At 45.8% G+C, this 18,171-nt stretch overlaps 1 protein-coding gene across 1 annotated transcript in view; it reads right to left on the bottom strand.

The window, feature by feature from the left end:
• LOC103108069 (acid-sensing ion channel 2) overlaps nucleotides 1–18,171 on the bottom strand; it is a 351,524-nt gene that overhangs the window by 3,502 nt on the left and 329,851 nt on the right. Inside the window, exons 4-9 of the mRNA XM_007516925.3 lie at nucleotides 13,813–13,963; nucleotides 11,297–11,353; nucleotides 9,780–9,933; nucleotides 6,558–6,649; nucleotides 3,359–3,438; nucleotides 1,316–1,384 (exon numbers count right to left, since the gene is read on the bottom strand). Coding sequence (XP_007516987.2) covers nucleotides 1,316–1,384; nucleotides 3,359–3,438; nucleotides 6,558–6,649; nucleotides 9,780–9,933; nucleotides 11,297–11,353; nucleotides 13,813–13,963 — 603 coding nt within the window. The remainder of the gene's footprint in view (nucleotides 1–1,315; nucleotides 1,385–3,358; nucleotides 3,439–6,557; nucleotides 6,650–9,779; nucleotides 9,934–11,296; nucleotides 11,354–13,812; nucleotides 13,964–18,171) is intronic.

Below are 18,171 nucleotides of genomic sequence, written 5' to 3'. Positions count from 1 at the left end.
CTAGGGAAGGATAGAAACAGACTGATGGTATGGATTGACCCACCAATGCCCATGTCTAGTGGAGAAGCAACTACAGAAGCCAGGCCTTCCACATTCTATACCCCCTAAAGAATTTTGCTTCATACTCCCAGAGGCATAAATGTTAGGGGAAGATGACCAGAGGGCTCTGAACTTCAATTCTGTCAGGACCCAGAAAGAGGAAAGGAAATAAACAAACAAAATGGAAGAACACTCAAGTAGTAGGTGTGACTTAGAAAGGAAGAGAAGGCAGGATCATAGGAAAAATGGGCAACTATATATCAATATAGATAGTTATAGAAATAATTGTCAACCCAAGTCTGTGACCTTGGGAGAACTAATGCAGTTTCCAATGAAGGAAATGGAGACACCGAACTCTGGTGGTGGGAAAGGTGTGGAATTATACCCCTATTATAATTTTTAAAAAATATTTCTTTATTATTTATTTATTCCCTTTTATTGCCCTTGCTGTTTTATTGTTGTAGTCATCATTGATGTCATTGTTGTTGGATAGGACAGAGAGAAATGGAGAGAGGAGGGGAAGACAGAGAGGGGGAGAGAAAGATAGACACCTGCAGACCTGCTTCACTACCTGGGAAGCGACTCCCCTGCAAGTGGGGAGCTGGGGGCTTGAACCGGGATCCTTATTCTGGTCCTTGCGCTTTGCACCATGTGTGCTTAACCTGCTGCGCTACAGCCGGACTCCCCCCATTATAATTTTGTAAATAAATATTAAATCACTAAAAAAAGATAGAGGCTAGATGACTTTTAAAAATATTTTATTTCTGTGGTCTGGGTGGTGGCGCAGTGATAAAGCTTTAGACTCTCAAGCATGAGGTCCTGAGTTTGATCCCCGGCAGCACATGTGCCAGAGTGATGTCTGGTTCTTTCTCTCTCCTCCTATCTTCTCATTAATAAATAAATAAAATCTTTTATTTTACTTTATTTTATTTATGGCTAGAACTAAGAGAAATTGAGAGGGAAGGGAGAGACAGAAAGGGAGAGAGAAAGAGAGATACCTGCAGTACTGTTTGATCATTCATGAAGTTTCTCCTTGCAGGTGGAGACCGGAGGCTTGAACCCACCAGGTCTTTGCACATGGTAATGTGTGCTCATCTGGGTGTGCCATCAGCACAACCCCAGAAGCTAGAAGCTTTGTCAAGGTGTCCTTAGATTTAGAAGCTATAGGGTGTATGAGCCAAGGAGAAGGACCTGGGGAGGCACATCCCCTCTACCCCAACCCCCAGCTTTCACAAGAAAGGACCAATCTGAAATACAGCCCATGGGCTGCTCTTACCACATTCTCATCGTGGCTTCCTTCTTCCTCCTCTTTGCCAAGTAGGTCTAATAGCTTCTCTTTGATCAGCTGCAAGGAAAGCAGATGGGGTTGTTCAGGCTGCAGGATGGTGCCAAGGCAGTGAGACCTCCCTTTGCTCAGGCCAGGAGGGGGAACTGTGGACCTAGGACAAGCCCTGTGGGGACTTGATCTAGCAGCTGGTTCTAGGAGCCAGTTTTCTGGCTGCCATGGGTGTTTGATACAAGAGCTAGAGTCTGGAAGACACCAGAGCACAAGAGGGCTTTCCCTTGTGGCTGGTGGTGTGATATGGCACATCTGGTATATCTGGCCCCATGTCTGTCCACAGAAGCAGCCTGAGAACCCCATCCTAGAGCTAGGTCTGGAGGACAAGATCACAGCTCCATCATTCACACAGCGAGGGTACACCTGAGCTAATAACATTTTATCCTTCGTAATAGAAGGCAGTCACTAAAACCATCATCTGGTATGATATGATTTCCATAAATCCCTAGAGTTTTTTGCAAAAAGTAATAAGCAAAGTGACATAAGATCTCGTCCTAGGACTGGATTTGGGTTTGGGAGTGAGGTCACTTTGCTGAGAGGTGGGGTGCAGCATTCCAGAGGACCCCAGTCTCAGGGGCATTCTACTCCCTGCAAGGAACAGTGATTCCAGCAGCCTCTAGCTGTCATCAGTTCTCTCTGGGAGGCAGAGGCTGGTTAGTTTCTATAGGCTATTTGCTGAACCAGCACACGAGTGGTCCAGGGGATTCTACTGGGCCTGGACATACAGCAGGGATTCTGGAGCCACTGGAACCAGCCCAGGTAGGGAGTCTGGTGATCACCAGGGACCTCAGTGTCAGAAATCACTGTATTAAGAGTGTTTCACCTGAACTGGAATTGTCGTATTGCACCAAAGTAAAAGACTCTGGGGTGGGGGGTGGGTGAAAATACAGATACAAGAAAGATGACAGAGGACCTAGTGGGGGTTGTATTGTTATGTGGAAAACTGGGAAATGTTATGTATGTACAAACTATTGTATTTACTGTCGAATGTAAGACATTAATTCCCCAATAAAGAAATAAAAAAAATAAAAAAAGAGTGTTTCAGAGGTCCCATCCCAGCTACCTCTTGAGGGAGACTTTTCCCTGGACGATTAGCAGCTAGAAGCAACTCTAGGTCCTTTTCCTACTCAGGGTTGGCGAGACTTACTAGGAAATTCCCTCCTTCCCAGGCCTGCCTGGACTAGGGAAGACACGACTCAATAACAGGCCCCCCAGGTAGCACACATGTGTCAGTGGTATATTTGTGCATAGCATGTGGTGTGTATGTGTATATGAATACAGTATATGTGTATGAACACTGTATTCGTGAATAGTGTGTATGAGTTTGCTATAAGTCTGTAGTGTGTGTGTGTGTGTGTGTGTGTGTGTGTGTGTGATATGCGGTGTGAGTGTCTGGGTGTAGACCCTCATATATAAAGCTAGCCTAGCTTTAGGAGGGACTCAAATATGGCCTCAGCCTTCTCTCTCTCTCTCTCTGTGGAATTTGTACATGTGCAACATTCCAAGTCACTTTTTTCATACAGGTAGATATCAAGAGGGAGAGGGAGAGGGAGAGGCAGAGGCAGAGGGAAAGAGAGAGACCACAGACACAGAGTTTCCTCCATTGCCATTAACACCATCCACACGGCACCTGGGCTCACACCTGAGTGCCACACCTGACAAAGCAGCATCCTACTTGGTGAGCTGTTTCTCCAGCCCTGAGTAAGGTCCTTCCTTCTTCACCAGCCCCTGCCATTCCCCTCTTGCAGGTGTGGACAGCTTACAGCTCTTTCAGGTCCCTGAGGGTAGGGTTTCATGATGCAGTTGAATCTTTCTCCCATTCGCCCTCCCTCTCATGCCTGGGATGTGGTGACAAACGTACCCAGGGACAAGAAGGAGAAAGCAGGCTCTGGGCCCACTGAAGCTTTGGTTCAAAAAAATCATGGCCGGTTGAGGGTATCAGTAGAGGCTTATTTACCCATAAGCACCCCCAAAGCTTACCTCATATATATAATCAAAGAGCTCTAGTATTGTAAGGATACTAGCACCAATAAACAATCCCATCTGACCACCAATATCACCTGGAAAGAGAGGGAGAGAAAAGACCAGAGATTCATTTGTCTTCTGGGGAGAGGTAAACATGCAGACCTTCTCAAAAACTCCCCTTGCCCAGGAGCCTGGGACAAGTAGCTAGAAGGCTAGGTAGGTTTTGGACACACTCCCTCATTGCACGGCTCTCAGCTGGGGTGATTTTCTCCCTTCAGGGGATGGGAGTTATTCTGCATGCTGGTTGGAGAGATCTTGTGTAGCTCCCTTGTTGGTGGCTTTTTCTGTGGCATTCTGTGGACCCTTCTTGGGCTTTGGACTAGAAAGAGGGATAAATGTGTGGTCTTCGCCTGGGAGGAGAGCACAATCTAGGGCAAGACACGTGTGCCAGATGCTGTGTGTTTGTGTGTGTCTTGGGGTCAGTAACAACAAGACCCCTGCTGGTGTGAACAGCTCACAGGGGGATAGCTATGAAGTCTTTCCCAACTGTGAGTGATCTTGAAGACTATAGGCTGCTGGATAAATATATGGGCTGGTAAAGTCTGGGAAAGGAGGTGGTGGTGGGGGGGTAGGTGCAGAGGGTGGGTCTACAGCCCTAACAGAAGTGCAGGCTGCCCTCCTGTTCTGAGAGCTCTCTGAGCTGCACATCTGTCCTCTTGTCCCTGACTTATGGCTGAGACATGCCCAACAGCCACATACTTTAGATGGGTGAAAGGAATAGTGGTGGGGGGTTGGGGTACTCTTGATGGTGGGCTTGATGCTGGGCTCAAACTGCTTTGTCTCATTCTCCTCTTCCCCTTCTACTCTCACTAAATATCCTCACTGGGGCACTGCTGTGTATGCACATGCTGGGGTGAGGTGTGTGCATAGCTGTGTGTAGGCTGGCTGCATATGGGATACGTGCAGTGCACGGTGCTGTGTGAGTGTGCGCGCATGCATGCTTCTGGCTAGAAGCAGGTGGTGTGTCTGGTTGCTGCTGGCTTGACACAGGTGGCCATGCACATCTAGAGCAGATGCAATGAGTATGTCTAAGTATGTGTGAGCCTGGTTCTGTGGAGATGGGCATAGTGTCAGCATATGGGCCATGTGCACGCATGTGGAAGAGTGCATGTGAGCAGGTATATGTAAGAAGTGTGCCTGCACGAGTGTGCAGCTGTGTGGCTTTCCTATAGGTCTGTGCAGGCATGCACTTACATGTGTGACTTGCCATGGTTTGTATGCGTGTGTAGCCTGGGGTGTGGTGGACTGTGTGCAGTGTGAGTGTCTGCAGTGCCATGTACATTGAGGTTCTGGCAAGGGCCTGGTTGGGCCCATGATTAAGGGTGTGCAGGTGCCACATGCACTTGTCAAGGGAGGGGAATCACCTGCCAGAGTCAGGGAGCGGCTTGTAGGGTGCACACCTCAGTCTGGCTGGGGGAGGGGTTTCTCTAGTGCTCCTCTAGGCAGGTGTATTAATAAGACAGCCTGGCGTCCCCAGTAGGCTACTCTAGGTGGGAACATGATGCTGTAAACATGCTCATCCTTGGGTCTGATGCTGAGATGAGCTAGCTCTCCTTCCAGATTCAGAACTCAGAGGCTGAGTTCTCTTTAGGAAACAAAAGTGAGGGGCTGGGTAGTGGCACAACTGGCTGAGCGCACACAGAACAGGACCTGGGTTCAAGGCGCCTACTTGCAGGGGAAAGCTTCATTAGAGGTAAAGCAGGTCTGCAGGTGTCTCTCTGTCTCTCTCCCTCCCTATCTCCCTCTTTCTTCTAAATTTCCCTCCGTCCTATCAAATAAAATAAAGTTAAATAGTAATAATAATAATAAACAAAAGTGACAGGGGTGGGGTGAGGGGGATATATTTCACGACTTCTGCTGTGGGCATGAGTTCCTTTGGTCACAACAGGCCTTGAGACCTGACAAGTCAACTTACTCTAACTAGGACTCAGCTGTGACTCAGTCCCCAGGATCCTGGGAGAGATGTGTAAATGCTGAGATAGTACCTGGAAGTACCAGCTGGACCCTAGGTCTCCTGCATGGCAGGTGTCCAGCTATTGAAACTGACTGTTTATGGGTCTACTGTGGACTGGGGCTATTCACCGCAATGCATGAATAACGTGACTCTTATTAGACCCATTAAATAAAAATAATAGGTGAGGAACTGAGGGTCAATGCAAAGAGGCCTGTGTGCACCTGGACACCACTGGGGACTCAGCAGCCTGGCCTCTGCCCTTGAAGGTAGACCTGCCTGCTCCCTACTCTCACTGGGCGCAGCTAACACAGAGATGATAGTTCATCTTCTTTGCTGGGACCTGGTGTCAGATCCTTCCTTGAGAGTGAAAGGGTGTTGGGAGAAGGGCCTAGGGGACAGGTCTTCAAACTGTCCACTGTCGGTAGTTCCCTGTTGTGCTGGGATAGGGTTGTACTGAGCTCCTTGCATCCATATGTGTCAGGAGGTTGGAGTGGGGGTAGGTCAGGGGGAACAACCATGAACTCGTGTGGGGTGGAAGTTTCTAGACATTGTTGGAGATGTGGTTGTTCTTTTGTTTTTGACAAAGAACTTGCTCCAGGTGGGAGCACCTGGCCTTTTCAAGGCAGTGATGATGTTTTCTAGGTGGGGGCTCTGCCAGATATCTGGAGGCCACACTCAGCTCTGCCTCCCCTCCCCTCCCCTGATAGCTCCTTCTTTCCAGCAGGGATAGAAAATGAAAACAGACCAGGCTCCCACTCCACCTAGATCACAGATCAAAAGATCACAGAACCCAAGATGGCCAAGCCGGACATACCCCAAGAGACCTTGGCTTTCACTCACCTCATTGTGTCCTTAGAGAAACTAAAGTCTAGAGCTAGGTCCAAGACCTCCAAAGCACTGGGGTCCTTCCCTTTCTGGGACAGGAGCAGTGCTAGGGAAGTGGATGTAGTTAGTGAATTGATGGGTGTGACTCTGCAAGCTAGGGAGGTTGTACATTGGCTAAAGTGCTGGGCCCTCAAGCATAAGCATGAGGTCCTGAGTTTGAGTCAAGGCCTTGCATGTACCAGAGTGATCTCTCTATTACTAATAAATGGAGCAGGTGGCTTAGATCACAGTCTGTCTGTCTGTCTGCCTGCCTGACCACCTATCCACCCATCTCCCATGAGCTGTGAAAATGTGTGCACACACCCTTTGACTCACCAAGTAAGGCAGCGACTTCGTATGCCTTCTTCTGTTCAATTGTCTCATAATTGAGAGCTTCAAAAAATATATCCAGAACAAGGATGTTCTCTCTGCAGAAGGAATGTTTAGTGCCAGTCACAGTTAGAGTCATCAGGACCTGCAGGGATCATCTGACATAGTTTTTTTTTTTTTTTTTCAGGCATAGATGGAGAGATTCAGACCCAGGATGGGAAACCACAGGCCCAAAGCTGGTTAGTGACAGAGCTGGAACTTGAAACCAAGGATCCTGACTCCTACTCTAGTGCCCTTTATAGGATTGGGAACATTGATACAGCTGTCCCCTTTTAATCCTTATTTCTGACTCTCTTCTTTGCTCTTTGTACCTTTCCCACAAGCCCTGCCTAGCTGGGCTGCCTATATGGTCTGTCTGGGTCCTTACATGCTTGTGAACTCAGTAATCTCTGGATAAGCCTCCTCTTTTTAAAAATTAAAAAATTTTTTATTTGTTACTACTTATTTATTTACTTATTTATTATATAGAGACAGAAATTGAGAGGGGAGGAGGAGATAGAGAGGGAGAGAGACAAAGACACCTGCAGCCCTCCCCCCACAGGTGGGGACCAGGGGCTTGAACCTGGGTTCTTATGCATTGTAATGTGAGCACTTACTCAAGTGTGCCACCACCTGGGCCCTAATTTTTATTTTTTTAACTAGAGCACTGCTCAGCTCTGGCTGATGGTGGTGCAGGGGATTGAACCTGGGACTTTGGAGCCTCAGGCATGAGAGTCTCTTTGCATAACTACTATGCTATCTAGCCTCTGCTTAAAAAAAATTTTTTTTTATTATCTTTATTTATTGGATAGAGACAGCCAGAAATCAAGAGGGTGACGGAGAGGAAGAGAGACAGAGAGACACCTGCAGCACTACTTCACCACTTGCAAAGCTTTCCTCCTGCAGGTTAGGACTGGTGGCTCGAACCTGGGTCCTTGCGCATTGTAACATGTGCGCTCAACCAGATGTGTCACCACCCGGCCCTTAAGCCTTCTCTAATTGACCTTTTGTGTGGCCTCTGCTTACTCCTGAGAGACCCCCCCCCCCCCGATTTTTACTGGGATTAGTCACACGTAATTCCAATATGGCTAATGGTGCACCCAGCAGAGAACACACATTACCATGTGGCAAAGATCTGGATTCAAGCTCCTGGTCTCCACCTGCTAGGGAAGATGGGGAAGCTTTATGAGTGGTGAAGAAATAATGCAGGTGTCCCTTTTTCTCTCTTCCTTTCTGTTTCCTGCTCCCCCTCTCAATTTCATTTTGCTCTATCAAATAAAAGAAAGAAAGAAAAAAGGCCGCTGGTAGTGGTGGAGTTATACATAGTATAGACGCTGACTCTCAGCGATAATCTGGTAGCAATAAAATAAAAAAATACTAATATTCATACAAGTAGTTCCTAGTGGAAGACCCTTCCCTGGTATTGTCACATCACCTACCAGAGTCAGGGAGTGGTTTTTAGGGAGAAAACCTCTATCTGACTGGGGCTCTCCCTGGTGCTTCTTCAGGCCAGAGTATTAATAAGACCATTGTTGGCAGGAAAAGCTCTTACAGCCTGCAGGGTCTGGCACCTTCCACCATTCCCCCTCCTCCAGCAAGCTCTCAGTGCCCTCAGTAGTGCTTATTCTCAGCCCAGGGAGCCAACGCTGTCCCAGGCTGGGGCTGGGAGAAAGGCTGTACTGGCAGGAGGGAGTGACTGGGGAGAGAGGAGTAAATCCTCTCCTCTCCATGCAGGACACTCAGAGGCACCAAAGTGCCCCCATCTCTTGCCTGGTTTATGGCAGCTGCCTCCTCCAGGGCTCCTTTCCACCCATCTGGCTTCCCTGAGGTCTTCTAAACTGCTGCCTGAAGGATCTTTCTAAAAAATGCTAAGCTAGTTCAAACTGAAGGCAACTCTGATTCAGCTCCTCACTCACACAGGCTACTTTAAAAATGCTCCACGGTCACAAGCAGCGAGTGGTTGCACTGCTGGACACCGCAGATACAGAACATTTCATCACAGGGCATTGTGTGGGAGAGTGGTGGCTTCAGATTTGAGCCTGTCTGGCACCTACTCCAGCCTCCTCCATGGCTCCCTGTTCTCTTAGAATAAAGCCCACCTCCTGTGCCTTGCCCTGGCTCTGGTCAGCCTGCAGGACCATCTTGCTCTGATATCTTCACCTCCCCCAGCTTCTCCTTGAAATGATCTCATCTGCCTTGTGCTGATTCTCTCCATCTCAGACACCTTCTTCCCCCATGTCTTTCATTAATTTATTCTCTTAAGAGAGGTTCCTGCCCTCAAGAAGCTTCTAATTTCATGGGGCAGCAGACAGACAGTAGATGTGGAAATGCACAGGGAATACAGAATCACACACTTGGTTGAATGTTGTCAGGGAAAACACTAGAATGCTCTGAGAGGAAAAATGGGGAGGGGAGGTCAGAGAGTTACACACACACACACACACACACACACACACACACACACACCCCGAAATAATGTAGCTATCTGAGGAGATGCCATTTAATGGAGACCTATACAATAAGGAGCCAGGTGATCTGCTATAGGTAAAACATTCCAGACAGAGGGAAAAGAATGTGTAAAACATGCTGGAAAATGCTAATACATCCTTTAAAAAATTCCCCAAACTTCTCTTGCAAACCAACCCATGCCATGTGCAGCTAATATCTTCCCCTCTACAGTATTCCACTAATAATGTGCACCTGCCTCTTTCATCAGTCTATATCTCTTGGAGGCAGCGGGCTGAATCTTAAGCCTTTTTTGAATAGAGACAGAGAAGGTAGAGAGAGAGAGAGAGAGAGAGAGAGAGAGAGAGAGAGGAGGGAAGGGAAGGGAAGGGAAGGGAAGGGAAGGGAAGGGAAGGGAAGGGAAGGGAAGGGAAGGGAAGGGAAGAGACAAGACACTAGCACCAAAGCTTTTTTTAGTGTGGTGGGGCAGGTCTTGAACCTGGGTTATGGGCATGGCATGGCAGTGTGCTATCCCAGGGAATTATTTCACTGGCACGAAACCTCTTGTCTTTGTATTTCAGCACTGAACACAGAACCATGTACGCAGCAGGTGCGGAATCAATGTCTGCCAAAGGCACTGCCTGCCTGTCGCCTGTCTTGGCCTTTTTTTCCTGCTTGTCCCCCAGTTTCCCCTGATTTATTTCCTCCTCCCATTCTGTCACCCACTAGGGCTACTTGGCTTACGAGATATATTTCTCTGATTTGTTAAATTTCTTCTCAAGGTACTTGGCTGACGTCTTGCTGGGGATCTTCACCATGGAGAGCTCTTTGTTGTAGCGGGTCAGGTTGCAGGGTGTCCTGCACAGGCAGTAATTACTGTCCTTTTCCGCCAGCAGCCCTGCAGTGAGAGGGAGGTGGAGCTTAGTGAGTTGGGGTGCCTGGGACCCCTGAACCTGGGGTAGTGGATCCCCAGCAGAGTAGTGAGCTGAGAGGAAGTGGAGGGGGTGATGGTGGTGCTCTGCTGTTGCTTGGTGAAGATGTGAGCCCTCACAAAGGTGCCCTTTCTTTTAATGTTCCTTTTGATCATATTCTCCCTCTGCTCCCTTTACTGTCATGTCAGCCTTGAAAAAATGTTCAAAAGATAACATTTTTGGAGTGCAGAGCCCCTCAAGTTTCCAGGGCCTTCTCCTCTCCTAGGCTTCTAGCTTCAGTCTTCTCATGCATAAAGAACACAGTCTGTCAAAAGGCAGACACAGGAAAAATCATTTTATCTGAAACTTGGGGGCTTCCTGGTGTTCCCTTAGGGCTCTCTCAAGCCAGTGCCACCTTTGTCCAAGGGTAGGGAGGCGCAGGCAAAGATTTGCACTTCCTTTTCCCAGAGGCCACCTGTCTCCCCATTGGGAACACTCCCTTCTTCTCCTCCCTTTTCCCATTGCGGACGGGGTAGGGAAAGCTATCATTGTCCTCTCTCCCAAACACCTCTGTGTTCCAGCTACACTAGGTTTTGCTGATTCCTTATTCCCAAGAGCCATGGAGTCTGCACAGCCCCCCGTCCCCAGCCCTCCAGGAGGCATCTGGATGTGAGCTTGCAGAGCTGCTTTCACTTATGTCTAGCCAGTGCAGCTGCTGGAGTCCATAGGATTTACAGCATTACCTCTGCCGGGCTTGATTAGAAAGCACTTCCTGGCCTGGAGAGAGAGGCAGGTACCTGGTGGCGACTCTTGCCTTGGCGACAGCTTGTTGGTGTGCGCTACCTGATCTGCAGCTTCCCCAAGTGTGCAGAAGTTATTTCAACCCACATAGCTGACCTTACCTCCGCCACCCCCTGCCCCTAGGCTGGATGGAACAGGCAAAGACACGATTGCTTTGGGACAACCAGTTTCTGTGTGTATGGGGGGCTATCACCACTAAGCCATGCAGATGCCCACTGCCTGTTGTCCTTCATCTCCATCCCTCCTCTGCCCTCCATTTCCCCCGAGAGCCACACCTATTTTGGCTTCACCTCCTTTCTCCTCCAACCCTTATTTCTAGCCTTCTTTCATTTGCACCAGTTTCTGCCCCTCCCTGCTGCTCTCTCCCCTCTCTCCATCTATCTCTTCTGTTCTTACAGAGGCATCAGTCTGGGTCTCCTTTCTGTCACTTTTCTATTCTCTATTTATTCCCTGTTCCAGATCTCTGATCTCTTCCATACTCTAGGAAGTCCCCAAGATCTCAACCTCTCCTCCCACCCCCAGTCATTCCCTCTGTCCCCACGTACTGACCTAGGGCAGGCTCTGCACACTCCTTGTGCTGCTCAGGAGTACAGAAAGGGGCATCCCCTGCAAAGAAGAAACACAGGGAGTGGTACTCAGGCAACAGCATCTATTCTCCTAGGGAGATGAGTTACAGGGAACAGCAGTCCTGTACCTGCAGATAATCAGGGCAGGTAGGGGGACAGTAGGTGGGCTCCTCATCTGCTCTGTGACCTTAGACAAGACACTAAGAGGACCCAGAAGCCTAACTTCTCCCAGATTTCTGTGTGTGAGTCTAACCCTCTCAGACAAGGGGTTGGGGAGAAAGTCTAGCTGGCTTTACCTGGGAAGGCACCTGCCACATCCTGGGCAAGCTTCCTCCCTGAAGGAAGAGATACTGTATTGGTTTCACCCAGGAGTGACTTGGGGATTCAGTGTCCTGCCTTCTAGGATTGGCAGAGTTCGCAGTGATGGGGGAAGGCTTTGAAGCCTGACCAGGGCTCTTTCTGTGACACACTGCAGCCTGTGAGCAGGGCTGCTCTGTCAGGTTCCTCTTGGTTTTGCTCTTACTTCAGTAGGTGTAATTGAGATGCCAGTAGCAGTGTCATGGGTAGAATTATTAAAATCTTTTTTGCTGCTTTTGGCTTCTGTTCCATAGGGGGAAACCATGCTGATTGGGGACACAGACTGAGCATCTGACAAACTCTTCTGAATTCTCCTCTCTGACTGCTCTTTGTACAAATCCAGGACCATATATATTTTTTAAATCTTTTTCTTTACCAAGAAAGCACTTAATTGGTAGAAGACAATGTTTTTTTCCCCTTCTTATCATTTCCTAAATACTCTTTGAAGAGCTGAAGAGCTGATATGCTTCCTCCTTAGAAGAAAAAAAAAAGCTTAATTGATATGTTTTTGCTCCATCTTCTTTTTTTTATATTTATTTTATTTATTTATTCCCTTTTGTTGCCCTTGTTGTTTTATTGTTGTAGTTATTATTGGTGTCGTTGTTGGATAGGACAGAGAGAAATGGAGAGAGGAGGGGAAGACAGAGAGGAGGAGAGAAAGATAGACACCTGCAGACCTGCTTCACCGCTTGTGAAGCGACTCCCCTGCAGGTGGGGAGCCGGGGTTCGAACTGGGATCCTTATGCCAGTCCTTGTGCTTTGCGCCACCTGCGCTTAACCCGCTGCGCTACAGCCCGACTCCCTAAAGGACTTATACAATTGTTTTTATCTTTCATTTATTTATTTCCCTTTTATTGCCCTTGTTGTTTTATTGTTGTAGTTATTATTGTCATTGTTGTTATCTAGGACAGAGATAAATGGAGAGAGGAGGGGAAGACAGAGAGGGGGAGAGAAAGACAGACACCTGCAGACCTGCTTCACTGCCTGTGAAGCGACTCCCCTGCAGGTGGGGACCTGGGGGCTTGAACCGGGATCCTTAAGCCGGTCCTTGCGCTTTGCACCACGTGCACTTAACCCACTGTGCTACCGCCTGACTTTTGCTCCATCTAAGAAATTCAGAGGAAGAACTAAAGGTCAATAATTCTAATACTAGATTACTAAAGAAATTACTTACCACCAGTGGAGAAACATCTGCATTTTACTGGGAGCATCTTCATTTCAGCTTGCAACACATTGGTAATACGTTAAATACATAAAGGAAGAGCTTAAACATGCTTAAAGAAGTCTGGTAGGCCCATGAAATAGTAGCCACTAAGATAATAGAAAAGGTCCTGGCACACAGCAAGTCTCCAGTCAACAGGAATTTTGGTTCCCTCTTCCCTTGTGCTGCTTGACACAACAGCCAATGACTTTTGCAATTTAATATCTTAGTTCTTTTTTTTTTTTCCTTCTTCTTCTTCTTCCTAACAACTGATGATAAATGCAGATGAGAAGAGATCTAGCAACTTGTGCCAGGCAGGGGACTGGAGAAAGCTGAATCAAGAGCCTCTAGCCCACTATCTATCCTTCTGTGTTGCAACACCAAACACTCCCTGCCCAATTCTGGGACTCCTTCTGCCCTCCTTCTGATAGACTGACTGCTTTAATGAAATGGTTGCCTGCATTGTTAGTCTGACAACAGAAATGTCAACACGCACACTTTTATTTTCTAGCTGATGGACTTTTGAAAAAAGATGGGACTTTTTGAAAAAGCGCTAGGCATTGGGATGCAAGAAGGGAGGCATCTGAATGAAAGGCACAAACATCTGGATGTCTGAATGTAAATCACACTAGGATGCAAGGATTGCAAGCATCCAGATATCTGGATGCTAAACTCTAGGAGGCAAAAGCAGCATGCAATTAGCAAACATATTGGGCATTGAAGGGAGCATTCTCCAAGCATCTGGCTGCTTTTGGACACTAGAGTTTTGACAAAGAGACAGGGAGGCTGCTTTGGTTGCTAGACTGTCACTAAATGTATAGGCACTCTGTAACAGTATCCCCAGGACAGCATTCCTTTGGATCCTCCTGGCATGAGAGAGGATTATTTCTCATCTGGATAAGAAACACAAAGAAAGGCCCAGGCGGTCCCCCGGCATTGACCTGGCATGTGGACCATGCGGCAGTTGCAGTTCTCCACAATGTAGCGGGTCTCACAGTCAATCCTACAGGCGGTGATGCTGTAAACAGGAAAGAAGTCGAGTCCCATCTCTGAGGATCGGCACTCGCCCCAGGGTGGGGGCAGGTATGTGAGCTGCAAGACAGGAAGCAGAGGGCAGCAGTCAGCCCCGGAGGTTCAGCTCCACAGACTTTGTGGCTCATTCATTCACATAGTCAACCAACCAACCAATAATTATTGAGCATCTACTACATGACAATTTTAAGTCTATTATAGATTATAGGTCTTTGACAGCTGACTCTAACACTAGCTTTCCTGTATCCTCTTTTATAACTTTTCTTTTCTTGCCTCCAGGGTTATCACTGGGGCTCTGTGCCTGCACTACGGATCCACTGCTCCTGGAGGCCATTTTTCCCCATTTTGTTGCCCTTGTTGCTGCTATTGTTACCATTGCTGTTGTTGTTGTTGGATTAGACAGAGAGAAATCGAGAGAGGATGGGAAGACAGAGGGGGGACAGAAAGGTAGACACCTGAAGACCTGCTTCTAGGCTTGCGAAGTGACCCCCTTGCAGGTGGGGAGCCGAGGGCTCAAACTGGGATCCTTGCACTGGTCCTTGTGCTTTACACCATGTGCACTTAACCTGCTGCACTACCACCCAGCCCCTTATAACCATTTTTTAAAAAAAATATTTACTTATTACCTTTTGTTGCCCTTGTTGTTTTATTGTTGTTGTTATTCTTACTGTCGTCGTTGTTGGATAGGACAGAGAAAAATGGAGAGAGGAGGGGAAGAGAAAGAGAGACACCTGCAGACCTGCTTCACCGCTTGTCAAGTGACTCCCCTGCAGGTGATGAGCTGGGGGCTTGAACTGGGATCCTTATGGCGGTCCTTGCACTTTGCACCAGGTGCGCTTAACCTGCTGTGCTACTGCTCAACTTCCCCCTTATAACCATTTTTTACACTTACTGATCTCAGAGTCTTATATACCTGCCACGCTTCTCCCTATCCATACTTTGTCGCCTCTCGTCTCCTGGAAGGATGCCTCTAAATTCTACCCTCTTGTTTTGATACATCAGACTGAGACCTGGAGAAGGTTCAGGATGAAAATGTTGCAAGTATCATCGGTGTTATTTGTAATAGTTGGCCTCCACTAGAACAGCTCCAGTGTCATGCTATGGATGAATTCCTTTGGGAAAAAGACTACTCTTATTCTCAAAGGTCTAGTAAATATAAAATGTTCTAACACCCCCCAGATCAAATTGATGGGGTTTACAGTTAATTGTATTTATATACTTTCCCTAGATATGGGAGCTACTCTCTTCCCTGATCCAGTTTTGTAGTCCTATTTCCAATCCTGATACCATCTCCCCAGACAGTACCTTTGATCCAGCATGTGCATGTTAGCTGTCGGGCTAAGGCAAAAGTTATTAAATTATTAAAAGGACCCCTTGGAATATACCTAAAAGAGGCCTACTAACTTTTTGCAAAACGGAAACCCCGAATCTCATCTGCTATATTCTTGCCTTTAGGTTCCAGATTATTAAACAATTTGTTCTTCTTTATATCTTAATGCTTTTTAGATACCAAGTTGCAGATGCTATCATGATGCCAACCTTACTTCCCCGGGCAGACGACCTCACTGATGTGTCCTGGAACCTCACCTCTCTGGAGCCCTGCCTCACTAGGGAAAGATAGAAACAGGCTGGGAGTATGGATTGACCTGCCAACACCCATGTTCAGCAGAGAAGCATTTACAGAAGCCAGACCTTCCACCTTCTGTACCCCATGATGATCCTGGGTCCCTACTTTCAGAGGAATAAAGAATAGGAAAGCTTCCAATGTAGGGGATGGGATATGGAACAACTCTGGGGGTGGGAAATGTGTGGAATTTTACCTCTCTTATCCTATGGTTTTGTCGATATTTTCCATTTTTATTTTATAAATTAAATTAAAAGTGTTCTAACACTTTGGGTACTTATCTGGTGGGGATGAGGATGAAAGATGAAGGACAAGAAGTTAGTGTCTGTTGAGCACTTATTATGTTAGATCCCAAGCTAAGTCTTTACATGCACCTTCCTTCCTTCCTTCCTTCCTTCCTTCCTTCCTTCCTTCCTTCCTTCCTTCCTTCCTTCCTTCCTTCGAATTCCTTCCTCCCTCCCTCCCTGCCTCCCTTCCTTCCTTCATCATTTTGATTGAGGGGTGGTGGTTAATGGTTTATAATGCAGTCATTGACACATGCATACAATTTCTCATCTCCACCCGAAGGTTCTGTGGGACATTCTCATCCACAACCTAGGTCCTTTTACACCTTCATATACCAGGACCCCAAGCTTCTCTTCAACCTCACCCTCACCCTTATCTTCCTTCCCCAGAGTCCTTTGCTTTGGGGCAGTATACCATGGCCAGTCCACGTTTCACTCTCTGCTCTCCCTCCCTGTTCCTAGTTATTAAGTCCCACCTGTAAGTGAGCTCATTCAGTATTTTTCCTCCTCTTTTTGACTTATCTCATTTACCATGATGTTTTCAAGTTCCTTTTACATGCACCTTTCAAAAATGAAAAGGCCACAGTAAAATTCACATACTGTCAGTGCACAGCTCAACAACAATCTAAAAATAATGCACATACCTATACATTGAGCCACTTCAATCAAAGTGTAAAATATTTTTAAATCACACCAGAAAGTTCCTTCCTGTAACTTTCTAATCAGCACCTTACCTGCCCAGGAAATCACCATGATGAATGTTTATCACATTTCATCATAGACTTAGGTTGGCTTTGTCAGTTCTTATATTTCATATAAAAGAAGCCTTACACTATGGACTTCTTTCTGTCTGGCTTCTTTTGATCAACTTTTGAGATTTACCTATGAACTTCAGACCATCTGTTCACTCCTCTTTACTGCTGAATAGATTTCCAATGTATGTCTTACCCTACAGTCTATTCACTGGATGGGTACTTGGACTCTTTCTAGTCATTGGTAGATATGAAAACAAAACAAACCAAACCAAACAAACCCTTTGTATTTATATAAAAGTCATTTGTTGGCATATATTCTAATTTTTCTTGGAGTACAATAGCTGGTGTTTAAGTGTAGGCATAATTCTATAATGAACTCTGAAACTGTTTATCTATAATACGTGTTTATGCCAAACAGCAGTTTATGAGATTTCTGGTTACTACAATCCTTGAAAGTTTTTGATTTTGTCCATATTTAAAGTTTTAGATCTTCTCATAAGTGTAAAGATGTATCTTATTGTTATTTCTGGTTGCAGTGCCCTGATAATTGATGATTTTCAGGGAACTTTTATGTGTTTATTGACCACTGATCACTTTTATCTGTTTATTGACCATTCATATCTTTTGTAATATATTTTTCCATTAAAATATTATTTTTCACTCATACTATTATGTTGTAAGAATTCTCTATATATTCTGTATACAAGCCATTTCTCTTTCTCTTTCACATACACATGCATATGATATTTTCTATATATTGTATAGTTTGCTAATGACTTTTCATTTTCTTAATGATATCCATTTCCCCATGCTTAAACTTCACTAAGATATAATTTGTATACAACAAAATGTATCAATTTGAATGTATAATTCAATGAATTTTACAAATCTGTACAGTCTTGTAAAAACCATCTTAATCAAGCTATTGAACATTTCCATTAACTCTGCGAAGTTCCATATTCATTGTCATTTTTCCCTCCCCACCCCTCAGGAAACCACAGTTCTGCCTTTTTTTCATTGTAAATTAGTATTTTTCTGGCCTAGGATTTTATATAAATAGGAACCCACAGTATGTACTCTTTTGTGTCTGCCTTCTTTGTCTCAACATAATTTTTTTTGAGATTCATTCATGATCTTGCATTTCTTATTAGTTCATTCATTTTTATCGCTGACTCTTCTTTCTTTCCAGCCTTTATTGTTTTTATTTCTTTCTTTCTTGCTTCACTGCATTGGCTAAAAAATTCAAGGAAAGAACTTGAAGAAAGTGCTCATTATTTTATCATCAAATATGTTAGGCACACATTTTTCTTAGATGCCTTTCTTAGATTGAGGAAATTGCTTCCTATTTTGGTTAGATGACTTCTCTTCAATGGGCATCAAGTTTTGACAAGTGTGTTTCTTGCTTCTACTGAGGTAATCACATGACTTTTCTTTTTAACTAGTGAATGATATTGACTAACTTGGTGATATTAAAGTCACCTTACATTTCTGGGATAAACTCCCCTTGGTTATGATTTATATATTTTAAAATTAGTTTTGTTTGAAAAAGTCTTTGTATATTTCATCCATGCTTATGAACAATATTGCATTTAATTTGATTTCTTA

This window comes from Erinaceus europaeus, chromosome 12 (genome assembly GCF_950295315.1).
Source record: "Erinaceus europaeus chromosome 12, mEriEur2.1, whole genome shotgun sequence".
Lineage (NCBI taxonomy): Eukaryota > Metazoa > Chordata > Mammalia > Eulipotyphla > Erinaceidae > Erinaceus > Erinaceus europaeus.
Note: the sequence above shows the minus strand (reverse complement) of the source record. Positions and strands in the feature narration are given on the sequence as shown.